The 17790-nt window shown below is 45.4% G+C and overlaps 1 protein-coding gene across 3 annotated transcripts in view; it reads left to right on the top strand.

Moving 5' to 3' along the window:
• Positions 1 to 17790, top strand: part of man2c1 (mannosidase, alpha, class 2C, member 1) — a 130183-nt gene that overhangs the window by 69969 nt on the left and 42424 nt on the right. For all 3 annotated transcript variants that reach the window (XM_072553207.1, XM_072553208.1, XM_072553209.1), the window contains 5 exons: positions 1042 to 1163; positions 2313 to 2398; positions 9436 to 9597; positions 12244 to 12326; positions 13007 to 13101. In XM_072553207.1, the coding sequence (XP_072409308.1) occupies positions 1042 to 1163; positions 2313 to 2398; positions 9436 to 9597; positions 12244 to 12326; positions 13007 to 13101 (548 nt within the window). The remainder of the gene's footprint in view (positions 1 to 1041; positions 1164 to 2312; positions 2399 to 9435; positions 9598 to 12243; positions 12327 to 13006; positions 13102 to 17790) is intronic.

Below are 17790 nucleotides of genomic sequence, written 5' to 3'. Positions count from 1 at the left end.
ACTTTTAACATGAGCATAAAAGTTAACTGAGGAAGAAAACATTATAATTGAATAGATAATAAAGCCCTGTCATCCACGACTGGAGGATAGGACAACCAGTCCAAAAAAAAACAGCCCAGCAGAAAGGAGGGCGATAGCATCTGAGTAGATTCACATGCAGTGCTTCGAGTGGCAGGGTTGGGTGGGGGAGCGGTTGCGGGATGTGGCAGGGGGTGCAGTCAGTGTGTGCTTGACTGATCTAGTGAAGTTCCCCATTTGAAATGCAGAGACTTCGTTTATACAATTCATCTATTTTCAGTGGCGGAGGAAATCTATTTATTTCCCAAGTACTAATTGAACACTGTATCACTGGTAATCTTGACACCCCTTATTGACTTCTTTCATGGTTGACTATACCACACAACCCAGGTTCATCCTGTTGCAGTAGAATAACTTTTGATTCACCCGAATAATACTTTCAGAGACTGAAATTTACTTGTAATTTAAGTGTAGAAAAATTGTTTGGTAAACTGGATGACATGGAGTTTATACAATTTGTACCTGGATAACAATGGGATGTGGATGGACTTAAATGAGATGCCACAAAAGGTCTGTGGTATTTTAAGCATTGGTTACTTTGGACTTTTTAAAATCTTAAAAGCTCCATTGGTCCAGAGCAGCAAAATTGGCTACAATCCCTACAGTGGAATGACAAAAACTTTGGCACTTACATCCATTTAGGAATGTTATCACATTGCTTCCAAATTTTCCAGCACATTGACATTATGGTCACGTTATTCCATTTTTAAACAGGGGAGACAGTTCCAGAGCACGATTGTCACTGATCTAGTAATCACAGAAGCCCAGGTAGTGCTTTGAGCATTTGTCTCTTCCTACACACTCTTCAATTCTTTTCACCCTCATTTACTTAACCAGCTTTCCCTTACAAGCAAAATGAGTGATAGAAAGATAAACTTTATTAAACTGGTTCTTTCAGCAGTTTGCACTGTCAGGATCTCTACTTCACAAATGTAAAACATTTTAAAAAATATTTCTCTTTAGATTAAGAAAGGCAATCGCAAATGTGAATGTATCCTTCATAGTGTTGAAGTTGTGAGCAGTCTGGCATCCATACAGAAGGATACCTTCGAATATCCGAGTTCCCAATTGCAACATCTATGGAGGTAGTATCTATTTCATGAGATTTACTTTGTTGTGTTGTTTGTTCTTTCTGCTATGAGATTTCTCTGTTCCACAAAGAATTAAAGTTATGAAGCTCCGAAACTGAGCACTTCTAACCTTTGACACCACACACCTGTGGAATATAATGACGAGGGACTTTGAAAAAGTGCTTTGATCTTTCTTTTAACCACCTCTTCACACCACCCCTGAATTTCTTACCTGCCACTTGACTCTCCCTTCAGTGGTTGCATCAAGCTGGAAGTCATCCTGTACAGATTCATAGTCCAAATCACAGACCTATCCCACTGGCAGCATGGACCTTCTCATAGAGGTATGGAATGTGCAGTTCCTACCCGCAGGGAGTGTTGCAGGAAATCAGACCTCCAAGCTCTAGTTTGAGTAGGCTTCAAGAGTTAATCAATGGTGCTCCCTAAATGCATTACATGGGTATGAATTACTGAAAATTTTCTAATGATTAATGTTATGGTAGCCATTTGCTGATTGTGCAGTTAAAGTTGCAGCACACATTGCAGAAATGAATAAAGTTTAGGTTGACACTTGAGGTTCATGCTCAAAGTTTAAACACTCTTTCTCAGTATATTTAACTTTCCCATGAGTTGTGAGTAGTTTTCAAAACATGCTGCAATTTGAGACACTCAGTAATGCTGCACTATGTTGGTTGCTGAGTTTGAAACCTGACTGAAAGTGAGAATGTTGTAGCTTTTACAAGATGAGACCAGAACTGAGAAGTTCTGCCCCTCCCCCCCCCCCCCACCCCCTCCCATTGTCTGTAAAGCAAGATCGGAGGGGGAGCTGATTAGAGATCTTTAAGATAATTAAAGGGATCATATTTCCACATGTTGGGAAGACCCTAAGCTGATAGCCGTAAAAGCAGTCACCAATAAAGCTAAGAGGGAAACTATGAGAAACCTCTTTAGTCAGAGAACCTCCTGCCACAAGGAGTGTTTGGGGTGAATAGCACACATGCATTCAACGGGAATCCAGATACAAATATTGAGAAGGAAAAGATTGGGAAGTTTATGCTGAATAGGGTGAGTTGCAAAGGGGTGAGACAAGGCCCACATCAAGCACAAACATTAGTGTAGAGAGGCTAATTTTGTGTAATTTAATGTAACTATCACATTTCACAGACTGCTGCTCCTTAATCAGTTCCATGATGTGCTGCCTGGCACATGTATTCAGCCTGTAGTGGAAGATGCAGTAAAGTTCTATGAAGGTAAGGCATCTGTCTTCATTCCATATATTATCCATTCTCCTAAATCTGCTGTTATGTTTAGAGAATGGACCTCTGTGTCACAGAGGCCAAACGCCAACTCTCCGACACCACATCCTACCTCCCCCTTGACCACAAGTCCACCATGGTCCATTAGGCCACTATTATCCATACTGTGACCTCATTGCTTATGGTGACTTCCCTCACAGACCCCCAGCCCCACACTACCCAGTTCTGTCTACTCCCCAAGATCCACAAGCCCAACTACCCCGGCTGACCTATCATCTCCACATGCTCCTGCCCCATTGAACACATTTCTTGCTGCCTTGACTCAATTCTCCCTACCCTTGGTTCTGGCAGTTCTAATCTACATCTGAGACACCGACCACGTCCTCCATCTCTTCGAAAACTTCTAGTTCCCGGCCTCCAGCGCTTCATCTTCACTCTGGATGTGCAGTCCTTATACACATCCATACCCAGTAATGATGGCCTGCAGGCCCTCAAGTTTCTTCTCTTCCAACAGATCCATTAGGTCCCCCTCCACCATAGTCGTCACCCTCAATAACTTTTCCTTCAACTCTTCCCATTTCCTCCAAATTCAGGGAGTGGCCATGGGCACTCACATGGGCCCTAGCTTTGCCTGCCTCTTTGTTGGCCATGTCGAACAGTCCCTCTTCAGCATGTACACATGTGCTATTCCCCAACTCTTCCGCTGATACTTTGATGACAGTGTCAGTGCTGTATTCTGCATCCACGCTGAACTGGAGCAGTTCTTTTCACTTGGCCAACAACTTCCACCTTGCCCTCAGATTCACTTGGTCTATCAGACAATTCCCTCCCCTTTCTTGACCTCTCCATTTCCATGTCTGACGGCTGTTTATGGACTGACATTTACTATAAACACACAGACTCCCATAACTACCTGGACTACATCTCTTCCCACCCCGTATCCTGCAAAAACTCTATCCCGTTTTCCCAATTCCTTCATCTCCGTCACATCTGCTTTGACGAGGAGACGTTTCACTCCCAAGCATCCCAGAAGTCCACCTATTTTAAACAACTTGCTTCTTCCCCCTCTGTCATCCAGACGGTCCCCCACCGCACCTCCTCCATTCCCCACTCCACTGCTCTAAACCTCCACCTGCCACCAAACATAATAAAGACAGGGTTCCCCTTGTCTTCACTTTGCACCCCACTAGTCTCTGCATCCAACGAATTATCCTCAAACACGTCTGCCAACTCTAACTAAACCCCACCACCAAGAACATCTTCCCCTCCCCACTCTTCTCTGCTTTCCACAAGGACCATTTCCTTTGTCACTCCTTCGTTTGCGCCATTCTCTCCCCCCATCCCCCCAGTAGCTTCCCCTGCACCTGTAAAAGATGCAAAACTTGCCAGCACATCACCCCACTCACTTCCATCCAAGGTCCTAAACAATCCTTCCAGGTGAAACAAAGGTTCACCTGCCTCTCCTCCAACCTAGTTTACTGCATCCAGTGTTCCTGATATGGTCTTTTCTGCATCAGTGAGACCAAATGTAAACTAAGAGAACATTCTGCTGAGCATCTCAGCCTGACCTCCTGGTTGCTGTCCATTTCAGTTCCCCCTCCCACTTCCTCTCTCCATGTCCATCCTCGGCCTCCTCCATTGCCACAGTGAATGAGACTGCAAATTGGAGGAATAATACCTTATCTTCCGCCTCTGCAGCCTACAACCAGGAGGACTCAACATTGAGCTCCAATTTCAAATAACCTTCCCACCCATCACCCAACTCCCTTTCTAGCCTGCCTCTTCCCTTCCATTCCACTTACCGACCCTTCCTTCCAGCTACCAACTGGATTCATCCCTCCCATTGACCAACCAGGTTGTACCCATCACCTGCATTCACCCATCACTGCCTCACCATCCTGCCCCTCTCCCCACCCTTCCCTCCCTTCCTGAAGAAGAGTTATACCCAAAATGTCGACTTCTCCACCTCCTGATGGTGCCTAGCTTACTGTGTTCTTCCAGCCTCCCGCTTGTCTATTATGTTTCTTTTGCAGGCAATTAGACTAAAGTTTCTTATATCTTTTGTGATTCCTTACGTAATTGTGGATATTTAGCTTTTTGAATCGTAGGTAATTATATGGTTACATTTATGTAAATTTTGCATAAAAATGTAATTTTATCACTTCCAAATTGCTGTAATTTTCTAGATTGTGCAGGAAGTAAAGCTCATGCAATGCAGGTATATTTTGAGAATGACTTTATTGTAGGGTTTATTGTTGTAAGTAACATTTGAGTAGCACTGAAAAAGGTGATCTGGCACTGCTTCCTTTATTTGCTTCTAATCCTGGTGTGGTAATGCACAAAAAACATGTTGTGCTGAACTGAATATCTTGAATTGGGATTTGTCAGCAAGTGCTGCCCAATTGCAGAATCAGATCAAACAGTGGATGCTTTATCAGGCTTTTAATGTGGTTTGTTTATTCTTGCTATACCTTCGTAAGCAGGGACCTGTCCTGTACAAACAAAAGGAACATGTTCAAGTATTACCTTCTTTTAAATTACCAGGGAGATTGGGGAAACTTAGATCCTTGATGCTTTCTCCATAGAGAGAGAAAGTGAGGACTGCACCCATCAACCTCACTACCCCATGGCTGCACATTTCAACTCCTCCTCCCACTCTATCAAGGACATGCAGGTCCTGGGCCGCCTCCACCACCAAACAATTATAACCCGATGCCTGGAGGAAGAATGCCTCATATTCCACCTTGGGACCCTGCAACCACATGAGATGAATGTGGATTTTAACAGCTTCCTCATTTCTCCTCCCCCCCACATTATCCCAGTCCCAAGCCTCCAACTCGGCACCGCCCTCCTGACCTGTTCATCACCTTTCCCAACTATCCGCTGCACTTCTCCCGACCTATCACCTCCCTCACCTTTATCTACCTATCATTTTCTCAGCTATCTCCTCCCACCCCACCCCCCTTCCATTTATCTCTCAGCCCCCTGGCCCACAAGCCTCATTCCTGATGAAGAGCTTATGCCCAAAACATTGATTCACCTGCTCCTCGGATGCTGCCTGACCTGCTGTGCTTTTCCACTCTTGACCCCTTGCTTTCTCCATAGCAATGCCTGGACCAATCACAGTTGACTTGCCAACCAATCAGAAGCCTTCTCTCCATGAGTTAACGTTATTACACGTTTGAAATTCGGCATTCTTGCATTTGTCCTGATGAGTGCAAAATGAAAAACTTGAGCAATACTCAAGTCCGACACTAAGCAAATCTGGTCTGTCTAAAATATTTGATTCTGCTTTCTACCAACAAGTGCAAACCCTCTTCCATTTGTTTATCTTGCATGTAATGTATAATAAATCTTTCTTTAAAAAGCTGCCTGACAAAGTGTAACAACTGCTTTCAGTGACTGAAATTTGATTATGTGTATCCACCCACTAAAGCAGCCAACATCATACACTATTTTGATTTGGAATTGTATCACTGTTCCTTCACTATTGCTGGGTCAAAATTCTAGAACTCCTCTCTTTACAGCACTGTTGGTGTCCCTAAACTCACTCAACTGCAGCAGTCTGGTTCAGCCTGAGACAATGTCCAAGCAGAGATGGAATTAGTATCAAAGGTGGAGCTTTCAGCAGGGGTTGCCAACAATGGCTTTCATGTTCCTATGTTTAACAGGCAAATATCACAGATTACGGGTATCAGACAAGAAATTTGTCAACACAGATGTCATAGGCTGGGAGATGCCAAAGAAGTAGAAATGGGCGGCATTAGTGCACTTTTGGAAAACGCAACTAGAAGAATTTGCGGTTACACAGAAACTTTACCTACCCAACATCCTTCATTGGACCATAATCAGATAAAATTGGACAGCAACTTGAACGAGGAGATATTGAGACAGTTTTACAGAAACAAAATACTGCATTTCTGGAGATCTGAAGTAAAATCAGAAACTGCTGGAGAAAATCAGCTGGTCTGGCAGCATCTGTGGAGAGGGAAACAGAATTGAGATAGTTTTATTTGGTTGCTATTTTTGATTACTCCATGTGATTGTTTAATGATTGCTGATCTAATTACTTAGAATTAGACTGAACTACTTCAGAGCTGTTACTAAATTCGAGATTTCCTTCTTGGTGGCTTTTATTGAGAAGAGTAAGGCTGTGAATGTCAGGAATAAAGGATATTACCTCCTGACTATAAATATTAAAAGTGATTTTCCGTCCCTCTCCTCGGTATAAAAATAATTTCATTTTTTGTTTCTGTGGCTCAGAAGGGAAGGGGGGAGAATAGGAGAGCAAAAATGATAGGAGATTCGGTCATGAGAGGAACAGACAGGAGATTTTGTGGTTGTGAGTGAGACTCCCAGATGGTATTTTGCCTCCTGGGTGCCAGGGTCAGGGGTGTCTCAGAGTCTACAGGATTCTTAAGGGGGAGGGAGAGCAGCCAGAAGTCATGGTGCACATCGATGCCAGTGACATAGGTAAGGAAAGGGAGGAGGACCTGAAAAGTGAACATAGCGGGTTAGGTTGGAAGCGAGAAGGCAGGACGAGCAGATTAGTAATCTCAGGATTGCTACCGGTGCCTCTTGCTAGTGAGGCTAGGAATAGAGAGGGAATGCAGATGAACATGTGGCTGCAGGGCTGGTGTAGGAGGGAGAGCTTCAAGATATATGGATCATTGGGATACCTTCTGGGGAAGGTGGGACCTGTACAAGAAGGACAGGTTGCACCTGAACTGGAGGGGCACCAATATCCTGGGCAGGAGGCTTGCTAGATCTCTTCAGGGGGGTTTAAACAAGATTGGCAGGGGAGTGGGAACCTGTGCTACAGCTCAGAGGATGGGGTAGGTAGTGAACAGCCAGATACAGCATGCAGAGAATCCTGAGAGGAGGGGTAGGCACTTGATAGGGCCAAGGTGCAGTCAGTGTGATGCGTTGAACTGTGATAATTTTAATGCAACAAGTATCAGGAATAAGGGAGACGAGCTCAGAGGGTTGGAACTTGGAACTGTGGTGTTGTGACCATTACGGAGACTTGGATATCACAGGGACAGGAAAGGCTGTTGGATGTTCCAAGGTTTAGATGTTTCAAAAGGAGTGGGGTGGGGTAAGGTAAAAGAGGTGGTGGAGTGGCATTGCTAATCAGGGATAGTATCACAAAGGGAGGTCATCGAGGAGGGTTTGTCTACTCAATCAGAATGGGTGGAAGTCAGAAACAAGAAAGGAGCAGTCACTTTTACTGGGGGTTTTCTACAGCTCCCCCACCCAATAGCAACAGAGACACGGAGGAGCAGATTGGGAGGCAGATTTTAGAAAGGTACAGAAGTAACACAGAAATTTTCCTGGGTGACTTTAAATTCCCTAATATTGATTGGAACCTCCTTAGTTCAAATAGTTTGGATAGACCAGATTTTGTCAGGGGAGTCCAGGAAGGGTTCCTGACTCAATGTGTAGATAGGCCGACTAGAGGTGAGGCCATATTGAATTTGATGCTTGGCAACAAACCAGGCCAGGTGTCAAATCTCTCAGTGGAAGTGCATTTCAGTGATAGTGATCACAACTCCCAGACCTTTATTATAATCATGGAGAGGGATAGGAGCAGACAGAATGGGAAAGTATTTAATTGGGGGATGGAGAATTACAATGCTATTAGGCAGGAACTGAGGTGCCTAAATTGGGAACAGATGTTCTCCGGGAAATGCACATCAGAAATGTAGAGGTTGTTAGGGAGCACTTGCTGTGAGTGCTGGATAGGTTTGCCCCACTGAGTCAAGGAAGGGATGGTAGGGTGAAGGAACCTTGGGTGACAAGAGGAAGAAGGAAGCTTACTTAAGGTTGAGGAGGCAAGGACCAGATAAGAGGCAGGACTGTAAAGGGTTACAAGGTAGACAGGAAGGAATTGAAAAGTGGACTTAGAAGAGCTAGAAGGGGGCATGATAAAGCTTTAGCGGGTAGAATGAAGGAAGACCCGAAGGCATTTGACATTTATGTGAGTAGCAAGGGGATGGCTAGAGTGAGGGTAGGGCCGATCAAGGATAGTGGAGAGAGCTTGTGCCTGGAGTCAGAGGAGGGAAGGAAGGTCCTAAATGAATACTTTGCTTCAGTATTCACTACTTTGAGGGACCTTGTCGTTTTCGAGGACAGCAAGAAATAGGGTTGTTGTTAGGAAGGAGAATGTGCTGAAAATTTTGAAAAACATACGGATAAATAAATCCCTTGGGCCAGATGGGATATGCCCAAGATTATGACAAGAAGCAAGGAAAGAGATTGTTGCGTCTTTGGCGATGATTGTTGCATTCTCACACTATCCACTGGAGTAGTGCCAGATGATGCAGGCTGGCAAATGTTATTCTGGGAATTACAGACCAGTCAGTCTTATGTCTCGGTGGGCAAAGTATTGGCTTTCATTGGCAGGGGGCTTGAGTTTAAGAGCTGTGAGGTTATGCTGCAGCTCTATAAAGCCCTGGTTAGACCACACTTGGAATATTGTGTTCAGTTCTGGTCACTTCATTATTGGATGGATGTGAAAGCTTTAGAGAAGGTGCAGAGGAGATTTACCAGGATGCTGCTTGGACTGGAGGGTGTGTCTTATGCAAAAAGGTTGAGGGAGTTAGGGTTTTTCTCATTGAAGCGACGAAGGAAGAGAGGTGACTTTGATAGAGGTGTACAAGGTGATGAGAGGCATAGGTAGAGTGAATAGCCAGTGACATTTTCCCAGGGTGGAAATAGCTATCATGAGAGGGCATAATTTTATGATGATTGGAGGAAGGTTTAGGGGGGATGTCAGAGGTAGGTTCTTTACACAGAGTGGTGGGTGCGTGGAATGCTCTGCCAACAGTGGTGGTAGAGTCACATACATTAGGGACATTTAAGTGACTCTTGGATAGGCACATGGAGGACAGTAGTTTAGCCTGATCTTGAGAGTAGGATGAAAGGGCCGAAGGGTCTGTACTGTTCTATGGTTTGTGGACCGAGCCTCAAATTCACTAATTGAGAACTCCTTTTGCTCTGCCATTTTATTTTTGGTTTTTAATTTGCAGAAATCCAGAGCAATGGGAATGAACTCCTGAAAGAGGCGATACAGTGTCTCCTGGGAGGATCTGAACAGGAGACTGGGAAGAACATTCATGTGCTCAATACCCTGTCATGGGAACGGACTGAAGTAATCTCAATGCCACGACTGGAAGGAGACGAAGTCCTGGGTAATAGAATTAGACTTGGTGACTGAAAAGCTTTCAAACATAGAATGCCTGCCCTGCTGCCATCTGAAACCAAGCATAAGCTGATTCCTAAATAGGCCAAAAACATTGCATTCAAGAGGGGAGACTGACAGTAATAGCAGTCTCCTGTAGGAGCACATTATGACTTTATTCTTTAATTAGAAGTCAGTGTCACTGGCAAATCCAGCACTCGTTACTCATTCCTAATTGCCCTACTAACTTGCTTGGCCAATTCAGAGATCAGTTAAGAATCAACAACATTGAACATTGAATTAAGATTTTGTAAGGACAGCAGGATTACCTACCTTCGTGGGCATTAATGAATCGGATAGATTTTTTTGACAATCGATGGTAATTTCAGAGTCACCTTTACTGAGGCTAACTTTTAGTTTCCAATTTTTAGAAATTAAAAATATTCTATAGCAGCATATTGCTGGTATTTGTCGGGAACCTATTGTGATGAGAATTTATTCACAACAAAGTTTATTTTGCAAAAAGTGTCTGTGGTCAGATAAAAAGTGTTTTGCAGTATCTTACTCAGAAATATGACTTTTTTAGTTTTAAATGTGTTTCATTTTCTTATGTATTTGAAGTTCCCCTTGTTAGGTTTCATTATTCTCTGGCTGTTGGGAAGGTAGGTTCCTCTGTTAGTGCTGTGCTTGAGTCAGCACGGTACTGGGGAATCTTGGCCACTTTCTCTGATGGAGTGAGGAAGATTAAGAATTAAGGTCAAAATTAAGGCAGGTGATGGTCTATATTTTAAGGCACCAGTACATCGCACCATCTGTTTTCTGTTGGAATCGTGGCAACACAATGGGCGGCACGGTAGCACAGTGGTTAGCACCGCTGCCTCACAGCACCGAGATTTGGGTTCAATTCCCGCCTCAGGCAACTATCTGTGTGGAGTTTGCACATTCTCCCCGTGTCTAAGTAGGTTTCCTCCGGGTGCTCCGGTTTCCTCCCACAGTCTAAAAAATGTGCAGGTTAGGTGAATTAGCCATGCTAAATTGCCCGTAGTGTTAGGCGAAGGGATAAATGTAGGGGAATGGGTTGCTCTTTGGGGGGGTCAGTGTGGACTTGTTGGGTTGAAGGGACTGTTTCCACACTGTAAGTAAGTAATCTAATCTAAAGTAATCTAAACATTGAGAACAGCCATGGTTATAATTTATGCATCTGTTTTGCCTCTTCAGAAATTCCTGTCAGGGTACAGTTCAACAGGTCTTTGAAACCTTGCCAAGGTGGTCATCCTAGATACTGAGTGCTAACAAGCTTATTTGACCTTGAGGAGCATCACAGCACAGCTTGAAGTACTCGCACATTTTGTTGGCAGGGAAGGTTCCAGAATAGCAATTGAGAGTGGCTGAGTGTTAATTTATATTTCCTTTCCCTAACCCAGTGGCGCCAAGGCCATTTTTGTGCCACTCAGATGATTAGAAGTTCTTATTCTTCTGTTCCTTAACTGAAAAAAGCCAAGTATTGTTTGCTTTGATCCCCAACTCAGGCTTCTAAAGTCAAATAATTGTATCAATTATGTTATGTGTGAGATTGTCAAAAAAAATTCTAATCTTATTCATCCTTTTTCTTCACAGACATTCATGTGTTGATGCATCGTAGAGTAGTTTCAGTAGCTCAGTTTGAAGCTGGCACACTGGATTAATGTGAGGTCTGATCCAGAGACATCCAATTTTAGAAAGTTATTTGCAGTATATTTGTCCAGGATCTGGCCATTCAGTGTCTATACTTTATTTATCCATTACTGTCACAAAGTTTTAAGTAGCTTCGGTCCTAACCAAGCCATTCTTTGTAGCTGTGCTGGCTGTCCTGTTTCATGCTTCTAATGACCCTGTTCTTCCCCCAGTCATTCCAACTTAATCAGTTTATTATATCCTTTCTTGACTGACTGAATCCTTGCAGGTTATGGACAGGTTGGGTTCTAACAGAAAGCTAGAATTCATTGCAGCTCTGATGAAAGGTCATTGACCTGAAATGTCAACTCTGTTTTCCTGTCCAGAGTTGCTGCTGGAGCTGAATGTTTCAGCATTTGATTGATAAAGTTCAGTAAATTAGGAGCCAATTCATTGGTTGAAAGTTCACTTCATTTGCTTACGATTCCATTATCATGTTTACCTGTAGTCTAATTGTTTTACACCCTGGGAGTTGCTGGTAACCCGGTGGATGCTCTCTGTCACAGCAAACTCCAGTTGAATTGCTCTCCTCTGACCTCCAAGTGATCAATTAGTCCTTTTTGTTTTAGCATCTGTCTGAATATTGATAAACTAATAGTATCAATGCATGCTTACTTCACCCCTTTCAGTTACCGTTGCCATTCCAATAGCTATGTCTGTTCAGGATCCTCAATCACAGAAAGTGATTCTTAATTACAGATTCGGCCAAAGTTAACCATACACACAAATTGTAAACCAATTGTTGGCCAAGATAGGGACAGAAAAGTAAAGACAGAAGAATAAGTGAGAACATCAATGAGAATAGCTGGTAGACATTCTTATTTAACCACCTTGTTACAATGGGTACAGTGCTCCAAAATGTGAACCCTAGGTCTGTGAAGGGAGGGAAATGATGTCTTCTGATAAAGCTTTCACTAAGGTTTGCATTCTTTGTCATTTGCAGCTCTGATAAAGGTTCCCAGTGTTGGGTTTGCCACAGTGACCAAGCCTCTGGTCCCACCTCATCCAGTTATTGTCAATTCTCAGGTAATTATAGCATAAAACACTGATTTTTGTGGTCTCTGTGTCCTCTGACTCTTTCATCTTGATGCACTATATTGTTTTTGCGCTGTGTGCCTTCATCCATCAGTCATGGTCTAGTACTCACACCAGGGAATCAGAAAACTGAGTTCTAGTCCTAACCTAAAGATGCAAACTCAAATTTTATTTTGACAAGTAAAAACACTAAACCGAGGGTACTTGAAGAAGAGCACAGAAGGTATCCTAGTGTTCTGACAGCATTTATCCTTCATTCAGCATCACTAAGCAATGCAGAGTATTGGCTCGTTAACATGTTGCCCATGTGGGAGCTTGCTGTGCATAAATTGGCTGTGTGTTTTGTTTGTTAAGACTATGACTACCAAAGAGTTTCATTGACTGTATCAGAGTATTCTGAATCGTGAGAAATGCTTTATAAATTTATATCTGTCTTGATTTCTTGCTTATTCTCTGTCTTGTTGTTTTCTCTCTCACTATCTCCGTCTTACTGTCTATGCACTTTCAAGGTTCCTCATTCCTTCCCTTTGCAGTTTCACTCCTCCCCCTTAATTCCATTTACACAACACACTGGTGCTTCTCACGCTAATGTGCTGTATTTTGCCGTTTCCCTTCCTTGCTATACGTACATTTATGTTTGCGTTCTCATGCATCACTGAATCTTGTTGCAGGGAGATGGTTCTGTACTTATGGAGAATGGAATTCTCAAAGTCGCATTTGATTCATCGGGTCGTATAACATCGCTTTCTCATTTACTTTACAAAAGGTATAGAAGATCCACTTCATACATTGCCAAGCACACAAATTGAATGATTGAGTGGTTTATCTATTGTTACTTACGTTTTACAGTGAATATTACACTAAAATACAGTGAAAATCTTCATTAGTCACCACACTCGGGCACTATTTTGAATCCTTTAAGAATAAAAAGGATAAAAGATATAACTGACAGAGTCCTGCGCTCTGAGCCGGCTCACCCAAACGCACCTGTGCTGCCAGGCATCCTCCTCCGCCTCGCTGCCATCTGCACCGAACTCAGTAACGTAGGAGTCACCATTCTTTAGGCACCATCTCTTTGCCGTGGGGGCCTACCTCGCCAACACCACCACCGATGCCAGGTCCCATGCTGAACCCACACACTCGCTGTACAAACCAGAAGTCCTCCATTCTGCTGTTTTCTTGATGATGCTAGGAGTCCCAGCTCCAGTCATCCCACACTGCAGCCACTGCCTCATCCAAGTCAGGAGTCCCCACTCTGGGCCGACTCCAAGCAGGAGTCCCTGGCTCCACTGTCAAACCAGACCACCATCTCGTCAAGAGTCCTGCTCCAACCACCCTCATCTGAGATGTCGCCTTGCAGCACTGCCATCTTGAAAAGCCGACTGCCACCACCCCTGAATTAGAATTAGAATTAGAATTCCTACATTGTGGAAACAGGCCCTTCAGCCCAACAAGTCCACACCAACCCTCAGAAGAGTATCCAACCCAGACCCATTACCCTACATTTCTCCTGACTAATGCACCTAACCTATATATCCCTGAACACTGGACAATTTAGCATGGCCAACTCACCTAAGCTGCAGATCTTTGGGTCGAGGGAGGAAACCGGAGCACCCAGAGGAAACCCAAGCAGACATGGGGGCAAGGTGCAAACTCCACACAGATAGTCACCCAAGTTGGAATAGAACCTAGGTCCCTGGCACTGTGAGGCAGCAGGGCTAACCACTGAGTCACCGAGCTGATCTAATCTGATGACTGAGGAGCTTTGCCACTGCTGCCAGTCTGGAACTCCAGGAGGATGTCCTTATCACCGCTACCATCACTGCCTCCAATTGCCATGAGGACCCTCTCTGCCACCATCTCCGGACTCCCTTTTTGTACATGACACGCTGTAGCTACCATCCCAGTTTTGCCATAAAAGGCTCCAAAGAAGTGAAAAATAAAAGTGGAAAAAAGAAAAAAAAATCAAAAGCACACATGAACAGATGAGCCCCAGACAATAGCCCCCATCAGCCCTGCTATTCAGACAATAGCCCCCATCAGCCCTGCTACTCAGACAATAGCCCCCCATCAGCCCTGCTACTCAGACAATAGCCCCCATCAGCCCTGCTACTCAGACAATAGCCCCCATCAGCCCTGCTACTCAGACAATAGCCCCCATCAGCCCTGCTACTCAGACAATAGCCCCCATCAGCCCTGCTACTCAGACAATAGCCCCCATCAGCCCTGCTACTCAGACAATAGCCCCCATCAGCCCTGCTACTCAGACAATAGCCCCCATCAGCCCTGCTACTCAGACAATAGCCCCCATCAGCCCTGCTATTCAGACAATAGTCCCCATCAGCCCTGCTACTCAGACAATAGCCCCCATCAGCCCTGCTATTCAGACAATAGTCCCCATCAGCCCTGCTACTCAGACAATAGCCCCCATCAGCCCTGCTATTCAGACAATAGCCCCCATCAGCCCTGCTACTCAGACAATAGCCCCCATCAGCCCTGCTATTCAGACAATAGCCCCCATCAGCCCTGCTACTCAGACAATAGCCCCCATCAGCCCTGCTACTCAGGCAGTAGCCCCCATCAGCCCTGCTACTCAGACAATAGCCCCCCATCAGCCCTGCTATTCAGACAATAGCCCCCCATCAGCCCTGCTACTCAGACAATAGCCCCCATCAGCCCTGCTATTCAGACAATAGTTCCCCAGAAGCCCTGCTACTCAGGCAGTATCCCCCATCAGCCCTGCTACTCAGGCAATAACCACCATCAGCCCTGCTACTCAGACAATAGCCCCCATCAGCCCTGCTACTCAGGCAGTAGCCCCCATCAGCCCTGCTACTCAGACAGTAGCCCCCATCAGCCCTGCTACTCAGACAGTAGCCCCCATCAGCCCTGCTACTCAGGCAGTAGCCCCCATCAGCCCTGCTACTCAGACAGTAGCCCCCATCAGCCCTGCTACTCGGGCAGTAGCCCCCATCAGCCCTGCTGCTCAAGCAATAACCCCCATCAGCCCTGCTACTCAGACAGTAGCCCCCATCAGCCCTGCTACTCGGGCAGTAGCCCCCATCAGCCCTGCTGCTCAGGCAGTAGCCCCCATCAGCCCTGCTACTCAGACAGTAGCCCCCATCAGCCCTGCTACTCGGGCAGTAGCCCCCATCAGCCCTGCTGCTCAAGCAATAACCCCCATCAGCCCTGCTACTCAGACAGTAGCCCCCATCAGCCCTGCTACTCGGGCAGTAGCCCCCATCAGCCCTGCTGCTCAAGCAATAACCCCCATCAGCCCTGCTACTCAGGCAGTAGCCCCCATCAGCCCTGCTGCTCAAGCAATAACCCCCATCAGCCCTGCTGCTCAGGCAATAACCCCCATCAGCCCTGCTACTCAGGCAATAACCCCCATCAGCCCTGCTACTCAGGCACTAGCCGCCATCAGTCCTGCTACTCAGGCAGTCGCCCCCATCAGCCCTGCTGCTCAGGCAATAACCCCCATCAGCCCTGCTACTCAGACAGTAGCCCCCATCAGCCCTGCTACTCGGGCAGTAGCCCCCATCAGCCCTGCTACTCAGGCAATAGCCCCCCATCAGCTCTGCTACTCAGGCAGTCGCCCCCATCAGCCCTGCTGCTCAGGCAATAACCCCCATCAGCCCTGCTACTCAGGCAATAGCCCCCCATCAGCTCTGCTACTCAGGCAATAGCCGCTATCAGCCCTGCTACTCAAGCACTAACCCCCTTCAGCCCTGCTACTCTGCGCCATCATTATTCTCTTTTTATAGAACATAGAACATTACAGCACAATACAGGCCCTTTGACCCTCGATGTTGTGCCACCCTGTGAAACCAATCCAAAGCCCATTGAATCTACACTATTCCATTCTCATCCATATGCCAATCCAATGACCATTTAAATGCAAGTAAAGGTGGCTGTTGCAGGCAGTGCTTTCCATTCCCCTACTACTCTGAGTAAAGAAACTTCCTCTGACATCTGTCCAATATCTATCACCCCTCAGTTTGAAGCTATGCCCCCTTGTGCTAGCCATCACCATCTGAGGAAAAAGGCTCTCGCTGTCCACCCTGTCTAATCCTCTGATTATTTTACATGTCTCAATTAAGTCACCTCTCAATCTTAGATTAGATTACTAACAGTGTGGAAACAGGCCCTTCGGCCCAACAAGTCCACATCAACCCTCCGAAGAGCAGCCCACCCAGACCCATTCCCCTACATTTACCCCCTCACCTAACACTAGGGGCAATTTAGTATGGCCAATTCACCTAACCTGCACATTTTTGGACTGTGGGAGGAAACCGGAGCACCCGGAGGAAACCCACACAGACACGGGGAGAATGTGCAAACTTCACACAGACAGTTGCCTGAGGCGGGAATTGAACCCAGGTCTCTGGCACTTCTCTAATGAAAACAGCTTCAAGTTCATCAACCTTTCCTCGTAAGACCTTCCTTCCATATCAGGCAACATCCTAGAAATCTCAGAAATCTTGTGTCCAAATGATGTAATTTTTAAAAATCTGTATGATTTGTCCTGTAAGCTGCAGGAGCCTTTCTGAGGTTCTGAACACCAAAATATACTTGTGAGGAAGCTGAAAGTACACAGCATGTCTGTCGCCGTCTCAAAGGATGGGTTCATATTTTTGAACTGCTGTTCTGACCAAACCCAAACTGTTTTCCTGTTTGTTTTCTCGCATATATTGGTGAGCTTGCTGTGTCAATCAAACGTTTTTCTTTCTCCCTCATAACGAGTCTGTTTTTGGCATCTGGCATCGGCTGAGCCAGCATTTATGCCCATCCCTCATTGCCTTTGAGAAGGTGGTGGTGAGCTACTTTCTTGAACCGCTGCAGTCCACATGCTGTAGGTTGACTGACGACTCTCTTAGGGAGGGAATTCCAGGATTCTGATACAGTGACAGTGAAGGAATGGCAATATATTTCCAAGTCAGGATGGTGAGTGAATTGGAGGGGAACTTGCAGGTGGTGTTCAGATGTATCTACTGCCTTTGTCCTTCCAGTTGGGATTTGGATTGGGTTTGAGAAGTGCTGTGTAGGGACCTTTTGGTGAATTTGTGCAGTGCTTCTTGTGGACGGTACACATTGCTGCTATTGAGCATCAGTGGTGAAGGGAGTCGATGTTTGTGGATATGGTGCCAATCAGGATAATAGCAGAGTTGAAGTTACTGGTGGTCACTGAACTGCTGGTTGAAGATGTACACGAAGCAAAACTCCAAAGGAATTTCAAAATGGACCTCCTATTCTGCATTTACTCTGGTACTTTCACTCCAACATAATGGCACTTTCACACATCAGCTTAGGGTGTTTGGACATGGTAATGTATACCCAGCCAGTATGCAGTGGGACAGTCTTGGTTGGGGATAGAGGGCAATGGTGTTGTATGTCAGAGATTGAGGTGGAACCTGATACCCCAGGGTGGTGATGGGGTGGTGTAAATGATTGA

The sequence above is a fragment of the Chiloscyllium punctatum genome, chromosome 33, assembly GCF_047496795.1.
Source record: "Chiloscyllium punctatum isolate Juve2018m chromosome 33, sChiPun1.3, whole genome shotgun sequence".
NCBI classification, from domain to species: domain Eukaryota; kingdom Metazoa; phylum Chordata; class Chondrichthyes; order Orectolobiformes; family Hemiscylliidae; genus Chiloscyllium; species Chiloscyllium punctatum.
The sequence above is the reverse complement of the archived record's forward strand: the minus strand, read 5'-3'. Positions and strand labels throughout refer to the sequence as shown.